Below are 19,421 nucleotides of genomic sequence, written 5' to 3'. Positions count from 1 at the left end.
GAAGAAAGAAAGGAAGAAAGACAAGGAGAATCATTTGAAGATAAACATAGTGCAGGCCTAGGCCATTAATTCATCTACTCATAAAAACTCCTAGGACTATGCACATTGCTCCTCTCCACAAGCTGAATCAGGTCCACAAGCTCACAGGACCTAAAACTCCACCCAGGTGCCAGTGATGCCTTAAAGAACCTAGAAATGAAAAAAAACCCCACACTTTCACGGCAATATTAGTATAGGAGATAATATAAAGGCTGGTCCTTATTGGAGGCCTCCAGAGGCAGATAGGAAAAATCCACATCCCCACATGGGGTAAATACAGTTTTATAAGTTTAGCTAATTAACATAACTGACAAAAATCCTCAATTAGAGACTAAGCGGTGAGGTAATTCCTGCCCAGTTCAACTCTTCTCTGAATCCTCCCACTCTTGTCTGAATCCTCCACCTAGATAGGAACTAAATTTTGTTTATGAAAATGTGTCTCAAAGAGCTGGTTTCAACCTTGGCTCCCAGGAATAACCAAGATAGGATAGGGTCCTTAGACCCCCAGCCTGGAACCTTTGGAATGTATTTTGTCTTTCTGCCTATCATGGTAGGGAAAAGGTAGGGGAAAATAGTAGGACTAACTACAAATACAATAATGGGCTACAATGCTACATATATATGTGTAAAGAATATAGAGAATACATAAAAGCAAAAAAGGCAAAAATCAATATATATATACATCACCAGAAATAGACCTTAAAACCCATAGTTCTTCTGGAGATGTAGCTCACACAGCCTGATGTTTGTGCACTGTGATACACTGTGAGCTTGGACTGATTCCAAACATTCTTAAATTCTTGACTCTGAGTAGATTTTTATAATCTAATAGATAGGGGTTTCCCTCAGCTGAGAACACAGTCCCTCTCCGCAGTCCAGCCTTGTAAGACGTCAATTGTTTAAGACAAGCAGTCACTAGCCAAAGCTGGTCTAAACCAGCCAAGCTGTTCAGGAGGGATTAAACTGCACAGACATAAACAGAATCATGTGCAGTTTTATGTTACACTTTACCTCATTAAAATCTTCCTTGAAGGGATCTATATCCCACTACTTACTTGCCTTCCCTAGAGCTTTCCATGCGCCTGACCTTGTGCAAAACAAGTGACACATGCAGACCCAAACCAAAACTTATTATGGGGCAGTTTTTAGAGTGAATTACCAAACTAAGATAACTCATGGGCTCTTAAAAAGTCTGATGTGAAAGGGAGGTAAGCTTGCTGAATTGGTTTACCATGAAGCTACCTCTATACACAGTGCAATTCTTTCTGCAGAAACCATGCTAAAGAATCAGTAACTTGTTTATTGAGTGGAAAATAGCAAGTCGATTTGAAACAGATGAGTTAGTCATTCAACTTTAAATATCAAAATGGTGCTTCCACTGTGAATAATTAAAATCCTGCAACAGAGAATTAAATCCTGTTAACTGGAAGTGGACTTCTTCATGTTTTTTAAGATCTGTAACATAGCTGTTGCAATTCAAATACTTACAAATTTTGTGTGTTTAAATGATTGTAAGCAAGTGGGAAAACCCAATTTGAGTGGACTTAAAACAAAAAAAAATCAAAAAATCCAACAGGTAAGACCTAATCTTAAAGGTGCTGGAGTGAAGACTTGAGTGAGGAAATTCTTTATTCTCCCACAAAATTCCTCTGCAAGGCCAAGAACTTCTCTGCATGTACTTTCAAAGGATGAAAATCAGCAATCTGTCTCTCTAACAAAGAATATTCCAAATAAAAATACATCAAAAGAGAAAAGAGAGTGCTCTGTGGTAGTAAAGGCCCTCTAATCCTGTAGACAGGGTAACAACCGCAGGCATTCAGCATAGAATAAACCATTTTGTATAGGTAAATTCTTGGGGATGGCACTGCTCTATGATTTTGCACACAACACTACATGACAGAAGGATATACAAATGGAGCTCAGGATCTACGTTTTCACTCTGCACAAAAACAATTCCCTTCTTTTCAGTACATATTGTATTTTTTTTCAAATAAAACACTAATAAAAATTGAATTCTGATAAGCATCTCATGATTCTTATGCAAAGAAGTTAATCTGCTAGGTTGCTAATATAAGAGTTTACAGAATAAGGGAAATTATCAATAACTTTAATTATTAAAATTAATGTTTATACCATATTTTTAAAATAAAACCATGCCATAATATATTGGAAAAATTATGAACTATATTTGATTCAGTATAGTTGCTCAAATAATAATCTGTATTATAAAAACATAGACCATCTTACTCCGTTTGTTGTCAATTCTCTTGCTCCTTCTCCTCTGATTAGCTTCTGCATACTCGTTCAGAATTATTTCTTGCCATATGATGGCTTCTAGATCCTCCATGTCTTCAGAAGGAGATTTCTGAATTTTACTGACAAGAGATTTGCTTAGCATCAACAAAAATATTCTTTATATAAATCAATGTCTAAAGTAGAGCTAAGAATATGAATACATTTGATTTCAAATGGAACTCTGTAATAGCAGGCTAACTTAGGTAGTACTGAATAAGGAGTAAATCAGGAGAGAAACTAACTCCCAGATCTTAAAATAAAGAGTAAAAATCTTTCTCTTTGATCATTTGCAGTTATTAAAATGACAAATGAGTAGTCCACATCCATTGTATCTATTACATTAATATATATAAAATAATATAAGAATTATTATGCATAAATTTCTCATACCTAAAATGCTTAGCTTCGTTTCTTTTTATACTGCCACTGTGAACCATTCTTGCTCTTTCTTCCAGAATTTGGTGATGAAACAATCTCTGTACTTTCCTGAGGAGGTCTCACTTACCTTGATGCTGTTTGGGCTGTTTCCACACATGCTGCAGGCTCCCCTGAATATGAATGTCCCTCACCAATTTGTTTTTCACTAAAGGTAGCATCCAAGCAATCGGACATTACTTCTTTCTCTCTCTGCTGACCACCCACAGGCTGTGACAAAAAAAGAAATATTAGAAGCAACTGGTAGACATGAAGTTAAAACAAAGGCCATATATAAAAGAGCTCCAAGAACACTCTTTTTTAAATTGCATGCCCACAGAGAATTGAGGGATTGCTTCAGTGAATAACTGGAATTCTACAGGTATGAAAGACAGAGGCTGCCACAGGAGAGGCAATCCTGAAGTAGTATGCCATGCAATGTGTTCCTGGCAGAATTAACCAAGAGAATTAGGGTACTCAAGAGTCACAACTTCAAATATAAATCTAGGCTGGATGACAGCAAACAAAAATTGTTCTATCTGAAAGTTATTTGACTGGACATTTGAAATGACAACAGATTAATTTCAGTGTTCTATGGACATGACCTCCCATCCTAAAAAATAAGATGATGCTTGAGATGTCTTAAGATAGCCCATACTATCTCACTGCTGCAGAAGCCTAAACAATTTACACAAAGTGAGATCCCTGTTTCACCTGAAGTTCAGTAACTCCCAGCTGAGCAGCTATTTCTAAAGATATACCAGTGAGCTACAGCCACTACAGCTGAGATTCACTTCACTTACCTTCAGCCTTCTAAAAGCCAGGCATGTAGATGACACTAGGCATCCTCATTACCCCACCACTTGTAAAGAGGAAGAGCTACTCCGAGATGATAGCTCTTCCTCATCCCAAGTTGTGCAAAGGAGAATCTAAATGATTCATATATACCAGAGACGTAACTCTAATCCCACCCTAGAGACAGGTCACTGCATGGCAGTTTAATTGGAGTTGCTTGAGTTCATTCACTGTTTTAGCTATATGAGTCGGACATGCTGTCATGTATCATTCAAGCTTCTGAAACCTGGGTTTAATTAGTTTATTACATACTTGAGTAATGCTGAAAGCTATCAGGACACACCCTCAGCACACACGCACAGAAATTCTTTCACAATGATGTGGGAGAACTGGTCAGTCCTTTTTTGCAATACAAACGCAAATGGAGAATGCACTGATTTAATTTTTTTAACTGTCATATAGCAGAGACGTTACTAAAGAGGGGAACTGTCTTCTTAGAAGTGGTCCCTCTGAGTCAAGAGATAATGCATGTTAACATGGGATGTGGGGTCGTTTAGCCTGAGGGAAAGGATTCTCAGCAGCACCTTTAATGCTCCCTACAACTACCTGAAAAGAGTTTGTAGTGAGGTGAGGGCTGGTCTCTTCTTCCCAGTAAAAAGCAATAAGACAAGGGGAAGTGGCCTTGTGCCAAAGAAGGCTTAGATTGAATATGAGGAAAACTTTTTTCACTGTAAGTGTCCAGGCACTGGAACAGGCTGACTAGGGAATTGGTGGAATCATCATCCCTGGAAATGTTCAAAAGACAGGTGGATGTTGCACGTGAGGACATGGCTTACTGGTAAACACAGTGATTCATGGTTGGATAATTGGACTTGATGATCCCAAAGGTCTTTCCTATCATTAATGGTTGTATGGCAGCTGGGGAAAGTCAAATATATTATTTTAGAAAACTATCATAGTTGTACTTACCATGGATCCACATCTGCGACTGGGAGCAGGGTTAGAGTAGGAGAAGAAAATATTTCAAAGGAAAAAAAAACTGCACCCTTGCTTTATAAGAGACCACATACTAAAATATCTAGCATGTCCAGCATCCTGATTGCATCTACAAGTCAGCACAGACTCTCCTCTTTTGGATACTTGTTTCAACACAAATATACTCCAAAGAAAGAAGGGTGAGAAAAAAACCACGGTGAACGGTATACTGTTACCATTCAACGGTTACTAACAAATTACCTGTTTATTTTTTCTTAGTAATTTGCCCCTTACCTTCTGCCTTTAAGAACACCAGATAAAGGCACAAAGAAAAGATAAGATTGATTGCTGTTTGACAAGAGGGTAGAGATCTCCATTTCCACAAGACTCTGACTCTCAATTTTAACTGCAATTTTGAGTAAATCTATATATTAATCTTCACACAGCTGTGCTGCAAATTTCAGAAATAAATACATCACTGAAAGAGCTTTGTAAAGAGCTATGGTTCTGAGACAATTGACCCACAGACCTTTCAGCAACTTGAAATTAGCCATCTTTGTGGCACATTTAATGTGCCACACTTACTTGCTGATATATTCTGTTAATACTACTAGGAAAAGACAGAATTAACTCATAGTTTTAGGATGCTTTATGCCATTGTGGGTTGTATAACTACCTTAAATAGCCAGCTTTACACACCTAATCATGCATTAGCAGCTCCAGATAATTTGAATACAATACAGAGCATAGAATCATGCTGCAGGTTTACAAGAGATGCTTAATATAGTTTGCAGCATAAATCTATGTCTCCTATCTGTCCTTCTCTTTCCCTGATTATAATCTAAACAGGAAGAAACTATGGCTTTCCTTTCATGCTCTTCTCCATATTTTTGCATTGGTGTTACTGAGCAGAAATGGCATGTTACAGAACACCTTTACAGCACAAGAATCAACAGGAAGGATCATAAGCTCTATCTGTATATACTGGTTTCTTCAGGGAAAGACAGGAACATAAACACATACCTCAGTTTTTTCAGTATGTCTTCCATAGGCAGAACTAAATACAAAAAAAACATTTCTAAATACATATGTAAAAAATCCCCACAGAATAATCTTTCTAGTCTATAGGAAAGACATAGCTGTGATCTATTTTGTAATACTTGCAAAGCATTTGCATTTACAGCAGTGAGAACTATGACAAAAGAAAACAGCACACTGTTGCCTGTGTCATAAACAGAACAGGATGCAGTAGGAACCTGGAGATGGAATTGGCTGGTATATATCGGTATGCTACAATGAAATAACAGAATGGTGTCTTGGAGAGAACATGAGACACAGAAGATGTACAGGCGGTCTAGGAGTTTCTGAAAAACCCAGGCTGATTCTAGGTTTCCACATCAGTCAATAAACTAACTTCACTAGGATTTCCCATCCCAGCAAGCTTAGCTATTTTCATAACATGAATATATCCAAACAGGAAATACAGTATTGGACTTTTAAAATAAAAACAACTGAAATTACTTAAACATGCAAATTACTGATGGTAGTTTATTCTTTACTAAGATTACTATTTTCAAGTAATTTGGCTGCTTCATATAATATTTTATGATTAAGATAAAATTTCAAATATGAATTAAATTGTGGTTATACTTGCTCATTTGCTGTGCTCTGCAAGTTAGATCCTGTGAAGGCATTTACTTCTTCCAACTGAACTGCAGCAAGTCGAGGCTCCATCACATTTGTTATTTGAGTACAGTCATCATCTACCTGCAGAACACTGGTTTCTGAATTTAGCTGCTCTTCCTTGGTGTTGAGCTGTCTCTCATTTGGCACCAGCAGAATGGCAGGTTGTACCATTGATCCTGACAAGGCATTCAGAGGCACCACAAGCTCTACTGGCAGGGCATCATTGCTCTCAGCTGCTGATGGATCGACGGAACAGGCATGACCCTGACACTCTAACTTGTCAGGCAATGGGTTTTTAAGACTCTCAGAATCACTAGGGTACCTCAACAAATCACTGATGTCAACTTCACTAGTCTCTATATTCAGTTCACTGAATACATCCATGAAAATCTTCCCTAGGGATGACAGTGAAAGATCTGTATCATTATTAAGGGAATGCTCTTTTACTGTATTATCTGTGTCAATAATGGTCATGCAGGTGCTGTGGCAATAATCTAAAACACGTGGCATTGTATCTTTTGGTGTCTGCTCCTCTTGAACTGTTATTATGTCTTCCACAGGATCATGAAGATAGAGGCTTATTTCTGGACAGCAATCTTCATTACCTAATTTTCGTGATATCTAAAAATTAAATTTAAAAGTTTACAAAAAAGAATAGAGCAACTCTTACTAAAAAGCATTTAACTAAAATTCACTTTAGAAGTCATCTCTCTTTCTTTATACATGTGTATATTTTATTATGAACTTTTGCAAAACCTGGAAGACTCAAAGCCTTCCTTCATATAATATACTAACAAGAGTTAGACCGAGAGCTCAGTTTCAAAAGAAGTTTCAGCTTCAGCTGTTGACTTCTATAGCAGTGAAAATCCAGGGCAGAAGAGACTATATCTGCTTTAGTCAAAGATATTATGTCATTACCAATGGCAACAGCAAATAACCTGAAGGTGTTATAAGGCTTTAAAAGAAAGTCACCCAAAATTTCTGTCACACAGAAATAATGAGAGCAAACATATATTCACAATGACTTTGTGATTACATGTTTATGCGGATCCAATACAGATATGGAGGATTTGTGTCTCACAAACTTCAGTTCAAAACTTCAGGATTTTGAGAAGTTTGTATGGTGTGGTTTCCACACTGAGTACAGAGCACAAAATCATAACTGTTCTTGGAAAATTTGTACTGCTGTTTTTTTTAATCATTTTGAGCTACATTCAACAGAAGCACCCATTCTTACATGAAGAAATTGCTTTTCTAATTTTTCCCCATCCTTGTCTTAAATGCTCCGCAGAAAAAAAAATATGATGCCTCCAGAGACCTAAATCATATTTTTTCTATATAACATTTCTATATAATAGTGTTTGTACTTAGTAATACTGAATCTAAGAAAATCTCTTTCAATGCATTTTTGGAGTCTTGCTGCCAGCAAGTGGCAATACCAGGCAATGCAAGAAACCTTTAACCACTGGTGACATGATTTAGATAAAGCTCACACACAACAAAGCAGTAAGGGCAGAAATCTGACTGCATACATCCAGGTTCAGTTCACAAGCTAGTATAAATCCTTGTTTCTTTCTTGAAAAATTATTCCCCTGCCAGCTACTTCCTATCTTTTACATGTGCAACAAATTGTTTCTAAGTACTGATTACTTCTTACTTTGCTTTATTGAATTACATTTTATTTTTACACCACTTCTCTAATTCGTCCAGACTTTAGTGATAACTTTCTTTACTTGAAGAAGTATGGTATAAACAGCATGTATATGTATTACAAATTTCGCAAGAAAAAGGCTCAATGCATGTGTCGAAGAGTGGGTGAAATTTTGCAAGATTCTAAAATCCCCAAAATCAAGTGAAATTCAACGCTTAAATGTGACATTTAATTCACAATTCACAAAACTCCAGACACAGACGTCCAGGTGGGGTCCCACAAGAGCAGAGTAGAGAGTACACCAGGATTCTAGTCTTTCTCTGGCAGAGCTATTTTCCTGTCAGCTAGTTCCCAACTGTACTGGTGCCTGAGGTTATTTCTCCCCAGATGCAGAACTTCTTGCATTTCCCCTTGACAAATTTAATGAGATTCCTCTCCTCCCAGTTTTCCTATCTTTTCAGGTCCCTATGAATGACAACACAACTGTCTGTTCTATCAGTCATTTCTTTCACCACCATCTCTCAACTTGCTGAGGATACTGTGTGTTCCACTTTCCAGGCCACTAATGAAGACACGGAGCAGTAGTGGCCCCACTATAGACAGACCAACCACAACAGAAATCAGTGCTGCTACATCATCAAAACCAAGAAAACTCAGCAAGACTAATTGTGAGGTGTCAGAACTCTATGCACAGATGGTAATTTACAGATTTTGTATTTTCAGGACACAAAAAAACAAACTATTCAGTGACTTATTGATGGTTGTCAAGGGGTCTGTCCTGACCTTGCTTCAAATCAATACATGGAAGCTTGTGACGGTCATTGGTTCATCTCACTAAGGATCCTTCTGCAGGACTCAGACCTTGCTTAGGGCCAACATCAGCCAATGACAAAAAGTAAAGTCCACTGTAGTGATTATTTCCAGTCTTCTTACTCCAGGGTCCTAAAATATCTTCTCTGGAGATACTCCCAATGCATTCAATCTGCCTATTCACCAGAGGTTATTAATAACAGGCAATCTCTGTTTCAAGGCATTTAGAGTTTGTTCTATGGGACTAACCTTGTACAATCAGAATGTTTCATTTAATAAACTTATAGTTTTATATTAATAGTTGTATATTTCCAGAAAAGAATACCCTTAGAGATTTCATTTTTCCCCCTTTGTTCTGAGATGGAATATGTCACCCAGTCATCACTCGTATTTGCTGGAAGACATGAGCAATAAGGACAGCAAAAAACAACAGCACTTTACTCTGATAAGGATAGAAGAATAGAACAGCACAGCCTTGGAGAACTAGATAAAGGATGTAACTTAGGCAAACAGAAGCCATACAAAACGCAAACAGGATGTTAGCTCAGTTCTGCAAGCGTGATGAAGCAGAAGTTAAGTAAAACAATGATACTGTGCTTACTCAAAAGTAGGGGTCAAGGAATAGGCACCTAAAAAGGACATTGAAAACACCCAAAGAAGATGCCAAAGAACCACACAGACTTCTGATAAGGGGTGCAACTATGTAGATGAAGTAATAGATGTACATCAAGTAAGGGGGGATAGCTAATGAATGCGGGATTGGTATGTATGATGAAGCCTGTCCACCCGATGCTCAGGGCTCTCAATGGAGTGAAGGATCCTCCAAGTGACCACTGCTGCAGCAAAGAATGACTGCTCTCAAATACTCACAACTGTGTTAGAAAGTTACTATCTGGCCAATGTTGGTATCAATACTGGTCTCAAATCTGCCTTTGGTGAATTCTACTAAGAACTGCTTTTTCCCTGACATAAACATCAAAAAGGATCCTTCAAAAATGTCAAGTAAAACTGATTTATATAGAACCCTAACTTTTTATTTGTAGGTACAAATCAATGGGACTAGATGACACAGTCATAATGATAGGGACATCTGCATTAAGCAGTCTTTCACAGCAGGAACTCTGCTAACTACCTATTTCTGACCACAAGTAAGACTCTCCCAAACAAAAAGACAGCTACAGATAACCTCTTCATCCTCAGAGATCATCCAAAGGCACAGTCTGTCTCATAGCTTTCATTGGTGGGGAACATTTTAAGCTACCAAGTGTCTTTATTACTTTAGCTTAAGTAACAGCCTTTATAGACTCTGTCTCATGATGATGTCCTTCCCACCTCACTTTCACTGCCATGCGTCTACCCTTGTGTAGAAGCTCAGCAACTACAGCTCTTACCAAAAAAACAGAAAATAAAGCTTAGCTTTAAAGTTGTTTTCAATGTGCTCAGTGTCAGTGTAAATAGCTACATGCTTGCTTACCTTTTCTTCTGAATCCTTTTGAAATCCATTCAATTTGATATCTAAATTTAGGAGAACAGAAAAATATTTCAGTTTTACTTTCCACTTCTGAAAGTTTTTATCATCTCTCTAAAAAATGGCATAATTTCCTAATTGAGGCTTAAGTTTTAAACCTGAAAAATTACTATAGTCATGTTCCCCTAATGGGAACTAACAATAAAATCTTTGGTTAGGCTCTGTTAGTCACCAAATAATATGCCAGAGCTATTTTGTCACATTTCTTCACTGTAATTTAGAGTCCTGTGTTTCCAAAGACTATCAGCAGATGGAATTGCCGCCCATTTCACATGACAAGACCTAGCCTCTGTCCTCTCTAATTAGAGTGCAGTTAGACAATACTGTTAAAACAATCCAATACCTTACTGCCCCTGGACAGCAACGATCCCAAACCCCCTGATCTCATCACCTTGTTTCAACATTCATGTGACTCCCTGACAATTTCCTAATCAGAAATAAAGTGAATGTTTTTCTGTTGGATTACCAAAAATAAACTCAAGTGGAAAACAGCAAAACAGATGGGTTAGTTCTGCACTTTTGGAAACACTGAGGAATGGAAGGACAACTTAAGTAGCAGTACACGCCATATGGACAAGAGGAACAGTAGCATTTTTGTTTCTCTTTTCTCACAGATACCTTTGATTCTTGACTATGTTAGAAAGAAGCAAGCAGGAACCCTCCATGACCTTTTTACCTTACACATCTTTAAGGTATTTAAGCATCATGTGGCCTGTAACCCTTATCAGAAAACTCCACAGCAATGAAATAACTTTAAATTTGATACATACTACTGGCTTGAGAATACAGTTATTTCTTCCAACAATCCTAACACAATACTTACAAAAACAGAACTTGCAGTCCATGACTATAAAAACTGAACAATTGTTGCAAAAAACAAGTATAGTCAGATTCTGCATAAACTTAAAAGGATACTCACCTTCAGCTTATAAAATTATTTTCTCAAATGATTTTGCCTCAGCTGGAGCAACTCCTAGTTTTGTACAAATACAACATACCTACAGAATCATTTTGCTGTTCCTCTGCTGCAGAATTTAATGAAAAATGAGGGATAGGTGGTGAATGGTTTATCCAATCCCTAGGATTAAATAATACAATAAAAAATTCTTAAAGAATTGCAATCTGCTCATCTTAGGAACATTTTTACAGTACTTTGAGTTGGCTGCTATCTGTGGAAATAGCTGCAGTTATTTCAGAGGTCCTTTCTTTGCAAGGACATGCAATAAATAAGACTTCTGGATTTCCTATGTGGAGCTAGAAATGTTTGCACATTTGTTCTCTAAGTGAAAAAATTGGCTTTCTCTATTCTTTATTACTTCCTTCTATATTTCTGTTATAAATCTATCTTCTGCTGCAAAACTTTCCATAGTTTCCAGGAACAAAAAGCCTAATAATATTCATTACAAGTTTTTATTCATTTAATGGTTTTCCCCAAGTTCTGTTACTCTTGTTGCTTATGTTCTTAAACCATTTAAAGTAGGACCATCAACAAAAATAAATCCAAGTACCACTTGGTCCACATTGGACACTGAACTACTGGCAACATAAATACAGTTCCTTCACTAAGCAAACAAGAAAACTGTTTTTTAACAGTTTTCAAACAGTATTGCCACTGTTTCTCAATAGAACACTGGGAATAAAATAACATACAAATGCAAGTATAACAGGATTATTTAATTACAGTATGCCTGACTGGAATTCCTATGTGATGTACTATACTCACTTCAGTAGGGATTGAGACTGCTCAGATGTGTATGCCTCTTGAAGCACCTGAAAGAAGAAAAAACATAACTAGTTAGTAAGTATTTAACTGTTTATTTTCTCTGTTTAATTGCACGCTTATCTTCTTCCTTCTGTAACTTAGTTGGGAAATGGAATTCTTAGATCCAATTATTACATACATTGTTAATAAGAAACAAAAGCATTCCACTTAAACCTTTTTTTTACTTGTACTATTTGACAAAAATGTTGAAAAATAAATCAAGACTACAGAATAAAACATTCACCCACAAGGAAAACAAACTGTTGCAACAAAGATACAATTGCTCCAAACTTAAGATGTTTTATACACCAAAGGACCAAAACACAAGGTTTTAATTTCAACTCACAGTTTCAATCTTACTTTGATAACTTTTTTTCATTAAATGAGACAGTGTGCTGCTCCAAAGACTGTGATGTTTAGTTTACTGCTCTCAATATCCCCATAAATTCCATATTTAGGGAACTTCAAGACTTGCATATCAGCCAATTCTGAGTGGCAGGGCTGCCCCAAACCAACACAGGAAAGAGCAGGTGGGTAAGGAGAGCACTGATGTCGCAGTAGGAGCCAAATTCCAACTCCTTATTACAAAGACCTCAGATCTCTTTTTCATACCTTTGCCAATAACGCAGAGTTCTCCCTCAGCATGGAAAAAGAAGCCTTTATAGAAAGTCTAAGGCAAACTAGGAATGATTAAGATAGTCAAGTGAACTGCAGAGTGGTTCTCACACCATTTAGCTAAGACTGAGTATTACTAGTGGACTATGCACACAGTGGTTGCAATTTTAAAATGAATCATTGACTTCCAGTGGACAACATTAACAGCACTAGACAACTCAAAGAACACCTTGGAGAGGACACTATGTGACAATTTCTCTGGCTTACACTAGGTACTAGCCACACAGCAAAACCAAACACCTTAACAATTGCTTTAAGAGCAGGACATAGGACTGCTAAAAGGCTTCCTGGAACAGAACAGATTCTTTAGTTTGTGCAACAATTATTGACTGATGTAATTCCAAAACATGGCAATGAGATAGTTCGCAGAAAGTTATTTATTTGCTTACATAGACCCTCCAGGCGAATCAGCCTGCATACTTATACAGAACATTACCCAGAGATCAAGCAAGGTCAGGACAACACCAGAGCAGCTACTAAACCTCTCTAACTGGCTAACATTGCTCAGAGAGGTGCTTTAAAACATCAGCAAACTATCACTACAACTTGGATAAAGACGCTGTTTAGTCTGCTAAAAAATTAGGTTCTAAGCGAAATCAGTGTATTGGTCACTGGTTGAGAGATCTTCTCAAACCACATACATTACACAAACTGTATTTCTGGCCACTGACTGAATGCTGGGATCAGTATTTCATCCTGCCCTCATTTTTAGTGAAGAAATTCCTGCAAAATCTCAGTATTTTTTCTCACTTGAGCACTTATTTATATGTGAGGGGACTCTGAATGTTTTCCAAAAAAAAACTATGCTTAAAAGCTGTTAGGTGTTACCTAACAACTTCTGGTGTCCTTCACCAAACAGTGTAAGTAAAAAAAATATAAAAAAGGGGAAAGCACAGACTTAAAACTATTACATCTGTCTGAACAAGCTGTAGAATACCACATTAACAGATAATGAAAATGATTTGTTGAAAAGAACCTGGATCCTACAAAATCTGTATATATGTCTACTGCATCTCTGGTAGATGAAAATTCTTAATTAAAATTTTTACTTTATGGAATCAAAGACAGGACTGCATATCATAAGTCTCCCACAACCCATCTGAAGTACAAAGAAAGCTAAGACTCTCTGGAACAGCTGGAACAGACGATACTTTTCCTAAAAACATTCACAGCCATTTACTCTGCATGAGCCTCATATCAAATCACATGCAGTGATCATATATGCTGTATTCATACATGATAATTTCTGAGGACAAACCAGAAGGAAAGCTTCTATAATAGCACATTCCATGTTGGCTCTAGAAGCGGTTGAAGAGCCACATTGGTGCTATTTACACATGTGGGTATCAAAGACCACAGTCCAAGACCACTCCTTACAGTATTTGGTTAAAACTTAAAATTTTAAACTGTCCCCAAGCTGTGCATGACCAAGCTGCCAGTGTCTTGCTATATGGGTTTCACCAAAACAAAACATACTAAGAATTGCCCAAACTATTTGGTGAAAAATACTATGTTTCTTTGCTTTTCTGACATTTTCTTTAGTGGACTAGGCATTTGTCCTTGGACTTGGGAATGGCTAATCTGGTGAGAACCAGGAAGCCAAAGGCCAGGGTTAAAAAGCAGCTAGTGAGATCATCTCCCAGAGGGGAAAGGGAAAGAGCAAAAGAGCACTACTATCATTCCCTTCATCCTTAGAAAATCATGATAAACTTCAGTCAAGACAACCCTCAGACACTCAAGGAGCAAAATAAAGTTATGGAGAAAAATTTTGGAAATAACAGCATCTTTTGGATTTTGTTCACTGTTTCTCACACTGTCAGTTGAGACAAATTTATTTTCAATTCTAGAATGAGCTGTAAAACATTCACTTCAGCAAAAAGCATGTCTTTTTTCAATGTACCTTTTGTCATCTAGGAAGCAGTCTAGCTCTTTTTAGAAAACTCTTTTACCAGAATAAGGATACACAGACTGTAGGCTTTGGACTGGTGAATCCAGCTAAAGACAGTGTAACAGTCACAGTTATAAGCAGAGAACCTGTTTGTCTCTAATTGTTTCATGGCCCTGCCATATGTAGGTGGAAAGCTAATTGCTCAACTGAATGGAAGTTTATGGCAAGCTACCAACCATGGTAAATACATTAAAAGGTAGGCTAATTAGCAGATTAGGGAATGCAGAATTATCCATAGAGTAAATTAATTACCCCGTCATCATACAAGCAGACAATTTATTCTGCATTTTGGATTGTTATCTCTTTCCTTTGGAAAGAAGCAATTGATCAATCATTGGACCACAGCTAATTTAATATTGAGCAACCCAGGGTGTATTCCAGCACTGTCAACCCAGATGATTACCCTTCAGCTCCTGAAAGGGACATATTAAAAAGTCTGTGCTCCACAACTTCTTCATCTTCGTCCTAGGCTTGTTCCCCAAATTTAAAAGGTTATAATCTCATGAAATACCAGAGAAGACACTTTGATACATTCCTGCAGACTCTGTGCTATGTAGGTGACAAGATGAAGTTCAATTCAGCTGTAAGCCACCAGATCTCCTCAAGGGGATCCCCAGGGGGTTTATCAATAATTAATCATTAAATATGCTTAGAGAAGACATTACCACTGGGTTTGTCTGTTCTGCCTTATGACAATATGTGCGGTCACCACATTTCTGTATAAAACAGATTTCTGGAGAAAAAGTTCCTAGGAAAAAAAAAAAACCAAAAAATCCTTAGTAATTAAAATTTTGATTGTTTTAATTTCTGTGTAATATTCCATGATTCCATAACTTTTTACATAACTCAGTAACTGAGCTACATGCATCAAAACTTCTGATATGTAATGGATTTGACTAGCTACATAGTCTATCACACTAGATTTTGAATCTACATTAATGAAATAGAAATTAATAAAACAAGCCAGCAGTGGAAATTTATTTCACTTAGTGTTCCACGACCATCCCTGATTTTTCATTGGAGATTACATATTTCCTATTATTTTTTAAACTAAAAACTGCAATTTTGGTAACCTGTCTGATCCATATGACTAAAATATACTCCTAGATGGCATAATTTCTTTAATGACCATACAAATTAAGATCTTCTCTCAAAAAAAGTTTAAAAAGAGAGAAACCCTTAAGTTTGGATCCTATGCTTGAAAACTAAGATGTTGCTACTGACACTAATAAAACACTAATCAAATTAATATTTATACTGTGCATCTCATCATCAAATTATTACTATACAAGTAGGCACAAAACTGTGAATGATGAAATTCTAATTCAAACTTCCTAAATATAATATGATGCAGGCAGAATGCTAAAAATATCACAATCTATTACAGTTGCAGAGACATATCTCACCACTCAACTGCCAGGTAAGTTCCCACTCCACAAACTGAACACGGTCAAACGGACATGCCCCATGTACGTTGAACGTTGCAAGGATTTATTTCCAGCGGACTACCACAGGGAAGTTCAAAATGAGATGATTCTGCCCTCCTCAATTAAGACCATTAAGCGACTAAAAAAGGTTCAGCATTAGGAAATCACAGCCATTGAGCCATTGGAGTTTTGGCAGATTTCAATGGGCTGAAAGTAAGATTTGTATTAACTCAGGGCAGTTGATAAAAAATTATGGCTTACTCAGATCTTCAAACTGGCAAAAAGAGGAACACAACCAAATCTAGAAGAACACCATGTGCCACTTAAAGTATTCCCAGTCTGAAGTATCACTGAAATAAAACCTATAGGAGGCAAGTCAAATGAAACATATAAAAATGTCAAGGAAGTAATATTAAACTATTATGTCACTAAAACATGCTTGTTCATGTAGCCTGCTCTACAGGAGTTATTATGGAATATTTTAAGATCTTAAATGAGTGTGCATTCATTCATGCTGAAAGCAATTTAATGATACACTAAACACAATGCACTGAAATATCCCTACTCAAACTTTTTATGTTAAAAAGAAACTCACAGTTTTTATGTTAAAGAGAACAGATATACTAACAATATTACTGGGATTTTAAAAATGCCATAAGCAGCCAGAGCTACATACAACTGTTATGCATATAGAATCCATTTATTTTATTCTGCACAAACACATACACAAAAATGCATTCATATAAATAAAAGCAATATCTCTATATATAGCTACAACACTTCTCAAACCAGGGATTCTCAGTCACAGTGCACAGGAAGAACAGAGAGAACTCAAGAGCAAACCTGATCAAATACTAAAAATATGCTGAAGAGTCTTTTAAAATATGGGCTACCATTAAGAATATAATCAAAGAGCACACAGTTCTAAATATGAACTTCATGCAACACCCAAGTTTAAACATGGACTCAAGCAAAATCCAAAGCAACAGTTTAAGAAGAAAAACAACACAGACTGAAAAAAGAATCTGTCCTACCTTTATTGATACTTATCTCTGTTGTTAAAGCAATATCCTTGTCAAGAAAAGCCAACCTTTGCAAAACAAATAAAACAAAAGGTCGTTAAGGAGCTTCAAGCATTACAGTCCTATAAACTCAAAGGGCATCTCCGAGCACCCGTCCCAGCCTCTGCCGTAGGGACACGCCTAGGAGAACTCTGACACAAACAGTAAAAAACCCCAAACCCAAGGCATGTAATGTGATTTTCTGCACAGAAAACCATAACTAGGGAGGCACCTCGCTGCTTTAAGTATTTCCAAGAACTACCGTGTCACAAAGCCATCATGAAGGTCTGCGTGTGGTTTCAAATCCTTGCCACTTCTTAAAGGATACAAGAGATAATGCCATGAAAATGACATCAAGGCAAAGTTGCAAGGAAATAGAATTAGCACAAACTGTATCTAATAGTGCTTATTTTCTCAGAGTTGTTTTCTGGGACATTTCACTTCTTCTGACTAAAATGTTAATAAAATGGTGGGTCCGGCGACATAAGCCCCGAGGCACAACAGGTGTGTGAGAATAGACGGAGCTATTTGCAGAGCTACGAAATTCTGGGTAGAGGAGCATATAAAACGGCTCTGAACAGAACGGAGAAAACAAAAAACAAAAGAAAACAAATAAAAAAGCAGGGGAGAGGGAGAGGGAGAGGGAGAGGGAGAGGGAGAGGGAGAGGGAGAGGGAGGAGAAGAGAAGAGAAAGAGAAGAGAAGAGGAGAGGAGAAGAGAAGAGAAGAGAAGAGAAGAGAAGAGAAGAGAAGAGAAGAGAAGAGAAGAGAAGAGAAGAGAAGAGAAGAGAAGAGAAGAGAAGAGAAGAGAAGAGAAGAGAAGAGAAGAGAAGAGAAGAGAAGAGAAGAGAAGAGAAGAGAAGAGAAGAGAACTCTCAGCTCGGGAGCCCTCGGCCTCCTCAGCTGCCGCCGCCCTCACACACGTAGGTGAGCAGGCGCCGCTCCCAGCCACACCGCATTACCACCTCCTCCTAAGGAACTCCTCTTCCTCTACATCGCCCTCCGGCACAGAGCCCTCCACGACAGTCTCGTCGCTGTCCGTGTCGGTGTCGCTGTCGCCGCCGCTCCCGCGGCGCTCCATGGTACGGCCGCTCCGCTCCGCCGGCGCCTCCTCGGGCAGCCGCCCTCCCGCCTCAGCGGCGGCCGCCATCTTGTGGCCGGGCCTCGCTGCCCCTCGGGTGGCACCGGGCTCGCCAGAACCGCAGAGTCCCAGCACACACCGTGCTGTGTGTGATCAGACGGGACTCACTTCTCCGAGTGTGTGCGCTTCTGACGTTGGGATCTCAAGAGTCAGAAACTGTTCCTTGCCCAGAGAGTTACAGAGAGTGAAAAGGGGGTTGTGAAACGGTGTCTTATCAGTCAAAAAAGGCCAGAGAGCCTCAAAGCGCGGACTCTGAATGAAGGATAACTTGGGCGTTGACTGCATAGTCTGGGGTCTTAGAATCAGAGAATGTTAAGGGGTTGGAAGGGACCTTAAAATTCATCTAGGCTCAATCCCCTCTGCCATGGGCAGGGACACCTCCCACTAGAACAGGTTGCTCAGGGCCTTGTCCAGCCTGGCTTTGAACACAGCCAGCGTTGGAGCATCCACAGCCTCCCTGGGCAACCTGTTCCAATGTCTCACCACCCTCACAGGAACTCTTTCTTCCTAATATTTAATCTAAATTCCCCTTCCATCAATTTGTACCCATTTCTCCTTGTACTATTACTACAGGTCCTGAGAGTTCCTGTTGAGTTGTTGGCTACTGCTGTGCCTCGTGTCACCTGGCTGGTGCTGTAGGTGCGGTTTGTATGCGATGGATCAGTGCCAATTCACGGGCTCTTAAGTCTCACAGTGAGAGATTTCGACCAGTAACTCACGAACTACCATCTCAAGAAACCCACCTACTTGAAAACGGTGAGCATGCAGAAACATTAGCATGAGAAACAAGAGAATCATTCAATTTATTCAAGGTAGAATACTAATTAAAAAGAGAACTAAGTAACTTGTAACCAAATTATCTGTGATTTATATGTTTTCTTATATATATATATATATTGCAAATTTTCAAGGATTGGGTTGCTTTATCTGTGGAAAACTTCACCACGTACCCTGCACAGAATAAGCAATGTCTCCTTTCTAAACTACGCTCTGCATCTGTGTTTAGAGAGTCCCTAAACTGGCAACACTTCTCTGCCATGGTTAAGTAGCTTACTTCATTGCTACCAAGGAATGGTTTGTGTGCTCATGAGCGGGAACAAGTTTGAGATAACCAAATTATTAGTTGACAGTATTTTCAGCATTTGCAGTAGCACTCTTCAGTGGTCGTCTGCCAATTAGAACAACGTTTTCCTCAGGCAGAGCTGCTCTCGCTCA

The 19,421-nt window shown here is 38.2% G+C and overlaps 1 protein-coding gene across 1 annotated transcript in view; it reads right to left on the bottom strand.

Annotated features, from left to right (window-relative positions):
- Positions 1-18,935, bottom strand: part of ANKRD31 (ankyrin repeat domain 31) — a 63,768-nt gene extending 44,833 nt beyond the window's left edge. The window contains exons 1-10 of the mRNA XM_064736778.1: positions 18,899-18,935; positions 18,031-18,289; positions 17,040-17,095; positions 15,247-15,326; positions 11,917-11,963; positions 11,192-11,271; positions 10,140-10,180; positions 6,169-6,825; positions 2,840-2,979; positions 2,287-2,414 (exon numbers count right to left, since the gene is read on the bottom strand). Coding sequence (XP_064592848.1) covers positions 2,287-2,414; positions 2,840-2,979; positions 6,169-6,825; positions 10,140-10,180; positions 11,192-11,271; positions 11,917-11,963; positions 15,247-15,326; positions 17,040-17,095; positions 18,031-18,289; positions 18,899-18,935 — 1,525 coding nt within the window. The remainder of the gene's footprint in view (positions 1-2,286; positions 2,415-2,839; positions 2,980-6,168; positions 6,826-10,139; positions 10,181-11,191; positions 11,272-11,916; positions 11,964-15,246; positions 15,327-17,039; positions 17,096-18,030; positions 18,290-18,898) is intronic.
- Between the last annotated feature and the right edge of the window lie 486 nt (positions 18,936-19,421).

Source organism: Zonotrichia leucophrys, chromosome Z, assembly GCF_028769735.1.
Source record: "Zonotrichia leucophrys gambelii isolate GWCS_2022_RI chromosome Z, RI_Zleu_2.0, whole genome shotgun sequence".
Lineage (NCBI taxonomy): Eukaryota > Metazoa > Chordata > Aves > Passeriformes > Passerellidae > Zonotrichia > Zonotrichia leucophrys.
Note: the sequence above shows the minus strand (reverse complement) of the source record. Positions and strands in the feature narration are given on the sequence as shown.